Source organism: Coregonus clupeaformis, chromosome 25 (assembly GCF_020615455.1).
Source record: "Coregonus clupeaformis isolate EN_2021a chromosome 25, ASM2061545v1, whole genome shotgun sequence".
Lineage (NCBI taxonomy): Eukaryota > Metazoa > Chordata > Actinopteri > Salmoniformes > Salmonidae > Coregonus > Coregonus clupeaformis.
In genome coordinates, this window is record NC_059216.1 from 7,908,794 (window position 1) to 7,919,219 (window position 10,426).

At 42.3% G+C, this 10,426-nt stretch overlaps 1 protein-coding gene across 1 annotated transcript; it reads left to right on the top strand.

The window, feature by feature from the left end:
* The first annotated feature begins 439 nt into the window (after positions 1–439).
* LOC121539284 (serine/threonine-protein kinase Nek9) lies at positions 440–10,145 on the top strand. The gene is made up of 23 exons (XM_041847658.1): positions 440–1,088; positions 1,916–2,093; positions 2,310–2,365; positions 2,520–2,590; positions 2,739–2,844; positions 3,613–3,744; positions 3,903–4,013; positions 4,218–4,282; positions 4,419–4,469; positions 4,555–4,747; positions 4,859–5,003; positions 5,195–5,395; positions 5,560–5,606; positions 5,788–5,949; positions 6,068–6,176; positions 6,353–6,514; positions 6,777–6,944; positions 7,039–7,098; positions 7,233–7,417; positions 7,515–7,676; positions 7,763–7,867; positions 7,999–8,052; positions 8,212–10,145. The coding sequence occupies exons 1-23, from the start codon at positions 906–908 to the stop codon at positions 8,383–8,385; spliced, it is 2,880 nt and encodes a 959-aa protein (XP_041703592.1). The 5' UTR covers positions 440–905; the 3' UTR covers positions 8,386–10,145.
* Positions 10,146–10,426: the final 281 nt, after the last annotated feature.

Here is a 10,426-nt window from a genome sequence, read left to right on the forward strand (position 1 = left end):
GCCCATGTCAAAGAGGATATATTATATTGACAAGATAGTCGACTAACCGCTCTGACAATGGAAATAAATGTCCGCAAAGGCGGGATGCAGGCGGGTTCAGGAGAGCGCAACCGTGAACATTCTAGCCAATGAGAGGGCAGATACGCGTGTGAACAACAGAGACAATACCAATATAAAATATATTTTTATCAAAGTTACCGGATGCCACGAGCGTCCACTTATATCAGTACATTTGTAACAACCTAAACATTACGAAACTTATATTCGATCAAATAAGCCACATGTAGCAAATTAGCAATTACATTTTTTGTTGACGAAATTCGACACTCTCATAGGCCTTCATACAAATAATCCCCACTTGGTCTGTTTATAGCTGTATTCTAGCGCGGACAGATTTTGTGCGGAGTTGAGCCTCTCGCTTCACCTCTCCATCTTTGCCTATGCATGGAAATGGAAAAAGATGGACTCCTTATTGCGCTGTGGCACAGTCGAGTGTGCGCTACTGTCAGCTTCCTAAATGTAAAGTTAGTAAAGTGGGTAAACTGCAGACAGTAGACATCTTCTTGTCGGTATTAACGAGTATCAGATCAAGGGAGATGGTTATTGTAATACTGCGCATTAACGTCCAAAGGTTTCGAAGGAGACTAGGCCAAAAGATTTCCCGGTAACTTCCCGGTAAAATCAACAAAACTATTGCAACTCTGTTGCACGCTATTGCTGCGGCTTATTATTCTTTGCAGCAGTCGTAAAGTTAAAGCTTTTATTGATGTATAGCCTAGCTGTCGCTGTTCTGTGGGAATTCTCCCCAAATTAGATTTTAAAGGAAGGTATTTTACGAGTTTGTTTACGCAATTAATTTGTAAATTGTTTACGAGCATTACAGTTTACCACTTATTATACTCAAAATGTCACTTGAAGACTACGAAAGGCGTTACGCCTCGCTCAATTCAGATTCTGGGAGTGAATCTGTCGCCAGTGGGCGATCGACGTCAGTATACAGTGGCGAGGAAGAAAAGTTACATTACATTCCAATCCGGATCCTTGGAAGAGGGGCATTTGGCGAAGCAACCTTATACAGACGAACAGAGGTAAGCAGGTCAAGCTCTATTTCTATCATTCTCGGAGAGATCCCAGGAATATGCTAGTGTGTGTCACTGCCACTGTTGTTGACGCACACACACACACACACACACACACACACACACACACACACACACACACACACACACACACACACACACACACACACACACACACACACACACACACACACACACACACACACACACACACACACACAGATAGACAGACAGACCTATTAGGCCTGTGTATTAGTGATCTACAATAGCTTCCCCTGCATGCTGTGTGAATCTCTCACCAAATCTGGCCAGTAGCCTCTGAGACAGTCTACTTTGGTTTTCATACCCCAGTGGGAAATGCTTGCTTGAGAGCAAGATTCATTACATTCCCAAGCCATTTGACAAAACTGCTATTATCCCCATAACTTTACACAACTAGAGCAATGTGTAAGGACATAGCATGGTTTGTATTTATTTGACAACAGCAGGAAAACGACAACCTTTTGTAAATGTTAAACCTTTTAGTTTACTTGCTGAAATAATACTTTGTTTGATTAGAGCCTACATCATATATAGTCCATTATTAGGGATATACCCTATTTTAGCTTATGTTATTATTATCTTAGTATTATCCTATTACATTTTGTATTAGCAGTAGCACAATAGAAAAATAAAAGGAATACAATTAATATTTGTTTAACTTTGAGGAGGCCATTGCAGTAAAGTTGTGCTGCGTGAGGTCTCTCAGAGTGTTGTTTGTTTTAGCCTTCACAGTGAAAGTCTTTCGGATCTCATCCTGACCTTTCTCTGTCTGTTCCTTGTCTATCAATCTACAGGACAACTCTCTGGTGGTGTGGAAGGAGGTGGACTTGAACTGCCTCTCAGATAAAGAGCGTAAGGATGTCACAAACGAGATCAGCATCCTCTCCATCCTACAGCACAACAACATCATAGCCTACTTCAACCATTTCATGGACAAGGACACTCTGCTCATTGAGCTTGAATACTGTAATGGTGAGATATGGCAGCATCTTATCACTTTTTGTGTATTTGTATGAAAAACTTTTGGGATATTAAAAATGTGTTATTAAGTGTCCTTATTCAACATAATACTTTGTGTGATGGGTTAATGATATTGATTTTGGCTCAACTGAAATATGATTGCCCCAATTGTAATGGTCTGGCGGTTACAGTAACAATAGGAAAAAACAACTGTCTTTTCAATTTCAGGAGGAAATCTTTATGATAAAATCAACCAACAGAAGGGGAAACTCTTCACTGAGGAGGTATGAAAATGAAACCCAACATGTTGTAAGAGTGTATTGTACCTAAAGACACATAATGGCACTGACTTTGCCCTAGTTAGGAACAATGGTGAACATTCAACTTCGTCTTTTCCCAACCAGTTTTTAATATCTTAAATGTCTTAAATACTCCCAGGTTGTCATATGGTACCTGTACCAAGTCGCCTCTGCAGTGGCTCACATTCATAAGGCTGGTGTCCTGCACAGGTAAATACCAGGGTTGGGTCCGGGCCTTACTCATTTATTGTGCTACGAGATTATTTGTATTGTATGTAAGCTGTGTTGGTTATGAATACACAATTGTATGATCTGGTCACTATTTTGTTTTCTGACCTATTTTATTCGTCTCTTGAAGGGATATCAAGACGCTGAATATCTTCCTAACTAAAACCAACCTGATTAAGTTGGGTGATTACGGGCTGGCTAAGAAGCTGGACTCACAGTTTGCCATGGCTGAGACTGTAAGTTACATTGAAGTATTAACCTGGAAAGCTGTGCTTTTCTGCTCTGTGTTACATTGACCAAGCAGATCTCAGTTACATAGAGCTGCAGAAAACTAACTCTCAGCCATTATAGTTACTACAGAGCTTATTACAGAGCTATTACAGAGTGTATGCTGATCATATTCAGTTAACAGATTTGGTGGACAGACTGAACACTCAACCAAATCATGTCCAGAGAGCAGTGGGGTTGTTCTGTCCCTTTCTGGGTATTGTCTACATGTCTCTCCCTGAGTGTACCTAAGCCTGCTATAGTTGTAGTCAGCTTCATCCATGGCTGTTCACTCTGCAACAGGGACATTACTTCTGTGTGATGGAGGCAGTCGTCAGAAGTGGCAGCAGCGAGTGTGCAGCTAATTGTCTGCTGTGACCTTGAGCAGTGCTATTCTTGTCTGATGACGGCCCGTATGGATAGCTAGAGCGTATGTCATAGAGTATATTATGAGGCTGTGCATGTCTGCTGCTTTGAATATAAATTGCTTTCATTGCAATACCCTTTTAGAATCCATGGGAATATGAAATATTGTGTCAGAACAGTTGAATATGTTTTACTGTGCATATTTTACAACCCGTAGTTTTTTAAATCTTTGATTAGGACTCACTCATGCTATTTTTATTTGCAAGTGTTTTGTGCATATTCACATTTAGTTTTGTGTAAGGTATAGATAACATCTAAATGGAAATTGTGGGTACAGTTACTTTTTTGTGCATTTTCCTTTATGAATTTAGTGTGTAGGAACCCCGTACTACATGTCTCCTGAACTGTGCCAAGGTGTGAAGTACAACTTCAAATCAGACATCTGGGCTATGGGCTGCGTTATTTTTGAAGTCTTAACTCTCACCAGAACATTTGATGCTACGGTATGTGGCCTGCTTATCTTTTACCCCATTGTCTAGTTGATACACATTTGCCTGCTATTATCATTTTTTCTAATGTTAAAAACATGGCATTGACTGATTATGCTCTGTTGATGTCACTTAAATGCATTTCCGGTTGTCTTCTGCCTGTGTCCATGTAGAATCCGCTGAACCTGTGTGTGAAGATAGTGCAGGGAAACTGGACCATGGAGGTCAACTCTGATGTGTATTCCTCAGCGCTGATCAAGCTGGTGTACGAATGCTTAGATCAGGTGAGTGACCCGTCAGCAACGTGTACAGCATACTGTCATTTCAGTCTTTCATGGCGGTCATCATCAGTGCAATATAATTTAGCATCAGCCAAAGCATACACTGTATGTAGGGAATCAGTTGATGTAAGATATGACAACAGATTCTCTATATGCAGAAAGATGTGTGATGGATGATAATGTAATGTAAGATACATTTATTTGCAGGATCCAGAAAAGAGACCCACAGCTGATGAGATTCTGGACCAGCCAATCGTCTCCTGCCGCAGGCAGTGAGTCTGGTGAAGGGGGGAGAGAATGTGGTGGGATGTCTGAAAGATAGAAAATATGGTGTGATTGTTCAAATAGGTGTAGAGACATCATCAAAACAGCTGTTTTCATTGTGTAAACAACCTATTTTTGTTTCAGGGAGCTTGAGGATAGAGTTGCCTTGCTCAACTCAGCAATGAAAAAACCAAAGTATGTTCAACACATTCTCACCTAATCATGTAAATGTGGTATTTGTACAATTATTTAATTCAGTTATTTTGTGACTTGTCCATAGGTTGAGCACAGTGACTGAGAGCCCTGTTGCTGTAGTGACAACACGCTCTAGGGAGGTGTATTTCTGGGGAGGGGGAAAGTTCACACCCCAGAAACTAGATGCTTTTAAAGGAGGCAGCGGTGCCCAGCATGTGTGTGCAGGGGAGACCCACTTTGCTGTGGTTACCGTGGAGAAAGAGCTGTACACTTGGGCTGTGAGTACCATGCTGTTCCTTTAAGTCCAAGGCAGAAAATACATTTCAAGCACTTTAAAGTAGTTTTTGTTGATTAAACATGTGCTCTTTGTTGTCCTGCTTCCATTTTAGAGTGTCCAAGGTGGGGCCAAGATGGTGGGCCAGCTGGGCCATGGGGACCAGGCCTCGTACCGGCAGCCACGCAAGGTGGAGAGGCTCCAGGGAAAGGCCATCCGTCAGGTCGCATGTGGAGCAGATTTCACTGCCTGTGTCACTGGTGAGTGGTGTGTCTGTGTGGAGCGTTACTTCTGTGCCAGTAGAATAGGATGTTTACAATGGGAGGGCTGTGTTGTTGTGTTTTTTTTTTTTTACAACACATAAACAATTCAGACAGCAATTTGCAACCCTGTTCCATACAATAAGATGTGGTCTTGTTTGACAACATGCTGTTGATGTGTTTGGTTTCAGATGAGGACCAGATGTACATGTTTGGTTCTGACTACTATGGCTGTATAGGAGTGGAGAACGAGCAGGGCAGGGAGGTCCTAGAACCCGTGCTGTTGGAGTTCTTTGAGGAGCGGCCTGTCAGGCAGGTGTCTTGTGGGGACAACCATGTGGTGGTGCTGACCCACAGTGGAGACATCTACTCCTGGGGCTGTGGAGAGCATGGTATGTACCAGAGCATCGATACTGAGCTACACAGCAGTACTGCGTGTCTACCACCATGCCTCTCTCAAGCTCCATATCCTATCCGTTGTCCCCCCTTATCTTGGCCAGTAGATAAAGCTATGATGATGCGGAACATAATTAATTAATGAAGTTATTTTCCTCAGGGCGTCTTGGCCTGGACTGTGAGGATGACTTTAACTCCCCCATGCAAGTAAGATCCTGCCCTTTATTTTTCAGCAGAGAGCTTGAACACATATAATAGAAATCTGCTAATGGGGAACGGGCCAATGACGTCTCAATTTTATTGTCCAGACAATTGAATGGAAATGTGTTTGAGTCCACCATTTAAATCAATAGGAAGCATAATGTTGTGTATCGTCTGGCATTCACAGGTGGAGATCCCCAAAGGAGCCATTATCTCATCTGTGTCCTGTGGCCTTGATGGAACCTTTTTCCTGACAGAGTCTGGCAAAGTCCTGGCCTGTGGGAACAATGATCTGAACAAGTTGGGTCTGAACCTGGGAGTCTCTGGCCTCAAAAACCTTCCTGGAGAGGTACAGCACCACATTCCACATACCAAGATTCACACACAGGCTCTTCTCATTGCTTTAAAATAAGGAGTAACACAAGTAATGGTGGAGAATTTAAGTTTCCCTCCTTCTCCACTGTCAGGCCTACCAGGGGATACCATACACCACCACACTCACTCTGGTCAAGCAGCTGGCCAGATATAAGATCCAAGTCATTTCAGCTGGGAAGACCCACACTGCTGCCATTGACGGTACAGCGACCAGACTCTCTCCTATCTCTTTCTCTGAGCCTCCAATTCATAAAAAACAACAACATTTTAGTCATTTAGAAGACTTACAGTTAGGGCATTCATCTTAAGATAGCTAGGTGGGAAGTATATAGATTTTTATATCAAAACATGGTTCTGACTGAACTCTGACCTTGCAGAGCATGGGCGGCTGATGACCTTTGGGTGCAACAAGTACGGTCAGCTGGGTGTAAAGGACTTCAAGAAGCACCAGGGTGTCCAGCTGCTGTTGGGGTCTTTCGGGGGAAAGGTGGTCAGCAAAGTGTCTTGTGGAGATGGCTTCACCATCGCAGCCACGAAGGGTCAGAAACACAACTAAACTTGAACATTCTCTGTTGCAGCATGTTGTTGTCATATGCTGTTCAACTCAGCTTAGAGTTGTGGTGTTCATTTTCTTTGTCGCTTTATTCTGTTAGCTGGGAGTCCTCTGACCTACATGAGTAGGACTCAAAATAATGGAGAATACCGGTAGCACTTCAGGAACAGGATTCCCTGTTTAGGTGCTGGAAGGATATTGGCTAATTGTCTGTGGACCAATAGATTATTTCTCTCTCATCCTTTCAGACAATCAGATCTTTGCCTGGGGAAACGCAGGAAATGGACGCCTGGGAATGCCTGCAGACAAGGGCTTTGGCTCTGAGGTTTGCCCTGCTTTACCACGACCCATTTTCGGCTCCCTCCACCATGTGCCAGACCTCTCCTGCCGCGGCTGGCACACCATTCTCATCATGGGTTAGCCACTAGCCACTTACTTCTGTTCTAACACCAACTAATCATTTGTTGAAAGATACAGTTGAGATTGATTGATTCTGTTCTCTGTTTACAGAAAAGGTTCTCAACTCTAAAACTATCCGCTCAAACAGCAGTGGACTTTCAATTGGCTGTGGTAAGTAAGATAGCCATGGTCTCTCTGGTTACTTTATCATTACATTCACAATCTGAACATGTAAATAGTTTTAGACCGGTGTGGTAATGTACTGACCACATGGTGTGTCCTGTTGTTTGTCGGTGCACACTAAGGGCTAGGCCAAGCCTCTACCACCACTGTGGATCTGGAGAGTGAGCCAGGCTCAGAGACAGGGCTGCGTGAAGGGGGCCTGGGGGGCACTAAGGAGGCCGACACAGACGAGCGACGCATCGAGACCTCCATGATGTCTCTGACGAACCAGACCGGCGACAGCTCCTGCCCCTTCTGGCTGCGCAAGGTTTGTAATCAAAGCCACAAAGCATAATGAAAGCCAAAACAGAGAGGGTTATGGCCACTGAATGTTTGTGTCCCTCCCTGTCCATCCTCCCTAACAGGAGCTACAGGATGCAGAGTTCATCCCGATGCCAGAGGACTCCAGAGGCTCCATGCCTGGCCCACTGGCTCCTTCTTTCCCCGAGAGCGTCACACTGCCCTATGAGGAGCTGCAGGAGCTGAAGGCTGCAGCCGCTGCTGCCGCCACTGAGAAAGAGCTCCCGGTAATGACCACCGCCTGTCTGTATGCTCGACACCTGACTACATCCCCATGCTAATGCCTCAACCTAACCAAGTGTTGTTTCTTTAGACTGCTCGTATGGGCTGTGACAGGGTCAACGGGTTTGAGGAGGCAGGAGCCTGTAAGAAAGGGGAGGCGCCAACTTGCTGCAGAGCAAGCAGTGAGGTAGCACAGGTATGTGCAAAATAACCCCTTACACACATTGTATCAGCATAAGCCTGCACCAGACAGTAGTCTGTGAACATATCACAGCTGCTCGTGTTTGTTCTGTGTTTCTCTGTAGTTGTTGCCATTTTCTTTTACAGTTGCGAGAGACCGTCAATCGTCAGGAGGCAACCATCCAGTTGTTACAGAAGCAGGTAAGCGTTACTCACTACAGACTGTCTAGCACCTGTAGTGATTACTGTGAGCAAAGTTGTGTAGTAACACTGAGTCGAGTCCCTATTCTGTAAAACCGCTCAACCCCATTGCTATGCAGACAGATAAGTGTTATCAAGTGTTGTTCTCTATGATAACAGTTCAGTGACCAGCTCAAAGAGAACGAGAGACTCTGGACAGCAATCAACCGTCTGACACTGCGACAGGCAGGAACTGAAAATAACTGCAACCACCAATCTGGTCACAGGCCTGTGGAGGGACGGGGAGGAGCCTCCAACTATGACGGGGACAGATCTGATGGGGCAAATCCGTGAGAAAAAAACCTGCGTCTGTCCTATACTTTGTGCAATGAGTGGTGGTGGCTCTATGCAATTAAGTCCATCAAACAGGGTCCATCAAACAGGTCCTGTAGATGGAGTGGCTAGGCCATATTGAGAGGAGGAATATGTTAGCAAGACAGTTCCATTGGTGAATGGCAGGGAGAAGGAGGTTTAAGAAATGACAAAAGGGATGAGTAGTCTGAGAGTCAGTTGTGTTCTCCTTAACTAGGACAGCTAGCTGATAAATGGATGCCCACTGACCTCATCCACTTGCAAGAGAGGTCTCGCTTCTTTTCACATTGTGTTACATCATATTTCTTAGATATAATCCAATCTGCATGATTACGTTGTATAAATATACATGAGAGATACCCTGTGTGGACACTTCCATGTTGTAAGCTATAATTAGCTGATGGTGTCAGGAATAGGCCTACAGCAACTGATCTGCAGTGACCTGGACACAGACAGATTGAAATGTTGGCTTGATTCAACATTAAGCAACCAACTTCTTGCAGTGTTATGTAGGCTAATGTGAAATATGAGTAAATACTTTGGTAGTAATGATAATGTTGTCACTGATTGACTACTGTCAACTGAGGTTTAGGATTGTGTTGTTTTGTCCCACATTTTAATTGATGATCACAAGTGGGCACAGCTTACTGTAGAGAGAAGAATGTTTGGTGTTCTTCCATTGTTTTTGAGATATATATCCTCTCGTTTTATCTTGCAGTTATTTCTTGTGGTTATTAAAACCAATGTGAATTTAAAGTACTGCTTTATTTGCTCATTCCTCTGGAAAGCCCTGAGCCCTATTTTTGATAACCTACCAATGTTCTTCATATGTGATGCTGTTCTAAACTAAATACTAAATACTAACTAAAAGGTATACCAAATATAGTATATTTGATATAAAATTTACCAAAGACGTATTTCGTTTTAACATTTAAGTATTTGCAATGTTGTGTCTTTCATGAACAGCTTGCTATACTGTATTTGGAAAAATGGCATGTGAAATGTGAGGTTCACTTTTCAAACTACTGATTAAATATAGACAATCACTTGTCTTTTTATTGCCTTAAGATGATAACCTTGAACTAGTATTTAAGTGGAGGAAATTAACCATAAAATTACAATCTTCCTATAATATTTCATGTCATGAGAACAGTTCACGTCCTAGAATTTTAGAAAAGCTTGTTTTCGTAAACTTCATGGTAATACTGAATGTTTTTTTTCTATTACATTTTTCCTGTTTTGAGTATTCATTGAATCATTATTTTTACACTAGTTGTGAAAAGTGTAATATTCACATTTTGTGTATTTCTTTACTCTGGGTGGTGTGTGTATGTATGTTTTTAAGTGTCCTTTACCAACGGCTTATAAGCTTGCAACTCTTTTGGTTAGTGTGCAGTCAATTGATACAGTACAACACTGGTGGAATTTTCTTTGTCGATGCAAGAGAAAAAGATATCCCTATTCCCTAGTGCATACTCTTTAAACCAAAGATTGTGTTGTGATGAATTGTGCACAAAATATAAAAGAAAATGTGCGTTGAGAATAAGATATGCTTTTTATATAGTTTGTTTGATGTTGATATTATGCCTATACTGTGTCTATTTTTGCAATCTATTTTTTCAATGGCTTAGCTGACCCTATGCAATTGAGTGGGTGTAAGATGTTAAAGTGGTCTAACTTTCCACCATTCACAGAGGCACCTTTGTTTTATGCTTCATGTAAAAATTAAAAATACAAACCACTTTGGTCTAATGAATTCTATGATGAACCAAACACTGTACACAAAGCAAAATATGATATTTTTTTAATACCAGTTTTTTGTCACCACCAGTTTTAGCATTGGAATGTGATACAAAACTAGGCAACGGTGTGCTTTAGGACCATGTGGATGCCTCCGAGCAGTCGGGTATACAATTATTATTATTATGTCCCCCCCACTTCTAAAACGAAAGTTGCACCCCTGCTAAAAACCAAAATTATTTATGTTCTTTCAAACAAACATGTTATTTTGCTCTATAAAAAT